General features: G+C 45.5%; 1 protein-coding gene across 1 annotated transcript in view; it reads left to right on the forward strand.

Moving 5' to 3' along the window:
- LOC114903935 (splicing factor 3A subunit 2-like) overlaps positions 1–306 on the forward strand; it is a 6920-nt gene extending 6614 nt beyond the window's left edge. The window contains 1 exon segment of the mRNA XM_029237159.1: positions 32–306. Within this exon segment, the coding sequence (XP_029092992.1) occupies positions 32–306 (275 nt within the window).
- Positions 307–704: the final 398 nt, after the last annotated feature.

The raw sequence follows: 704 nt of genomic DNA on the forward strand, positions 1-704 counted from the left end.
CACCCATCTATCCATGCACCCATCCATTCACCCACCCATCCATCCACCCATCCACCCATGCACCCATCCATTCACCCATCCATCACCCACACATCCATTCACCCATCTATCCATGAACCCACCCATTCACCCATCCATCACCCACACATCCATCCACCCATCTATCCTAGCACTCATCCATTCACCCATCCATCACCCACCCATCCAACCCCCCATCCATCCATGCACCCATCCATACATGCAAACATAGCCAACAGACGTTTCCTTGAGCACCTACTTTATATGAAGTCCTTTGCCTGGCCCTAGGGAAAGAAGATGAACAAGATTCAGTTACTCCCCTGGAGAAGCTTCCAGTCTAGCAAGAAAAAAGGAACACACAATGTTCTGCTCTTGCATTAATGAGCTCTTACCTTAGGAGAATCTGGTGTAAAATACCAGCCCAACTACTCAGTGGCTCAAATTGCTTAACGTCTGTGTGCCTCCGTTTTCTCGTTGCAAGTGGTGCCCGCCTCATGCGTAACGGGATGATTAAATGAGATACTCATGTAACGTGCTTAGTGGAAATCCCTGTATGCATTAAGTGATCAACAAGTGATCGCTAATATTATTCTTCATAATATCGTTACCATGATCATTATTGATATTCCCCCATACATTAATGATATTCCCCCATACATTACTGATATTCCCCGATACATTAATGA

This window comes from Monodon monoceros, unplaced genomic scaffold (assembly GCF_005190385.1).
Source record: "Monodon monoceros isolate NGI ecotype Baffin Bay Population unplaced genomic scaffold, NGI_Narwhal_1 Super_Scaffold_21, whole genome shotgun sequence".
Taxonomy (NCBI): domain Eukaryota; kingdom Metazoa; phylum Chordata; class Mammalia; order Artiodactyla; family Monodontidae; genus Monodon; species Monodon monoceros.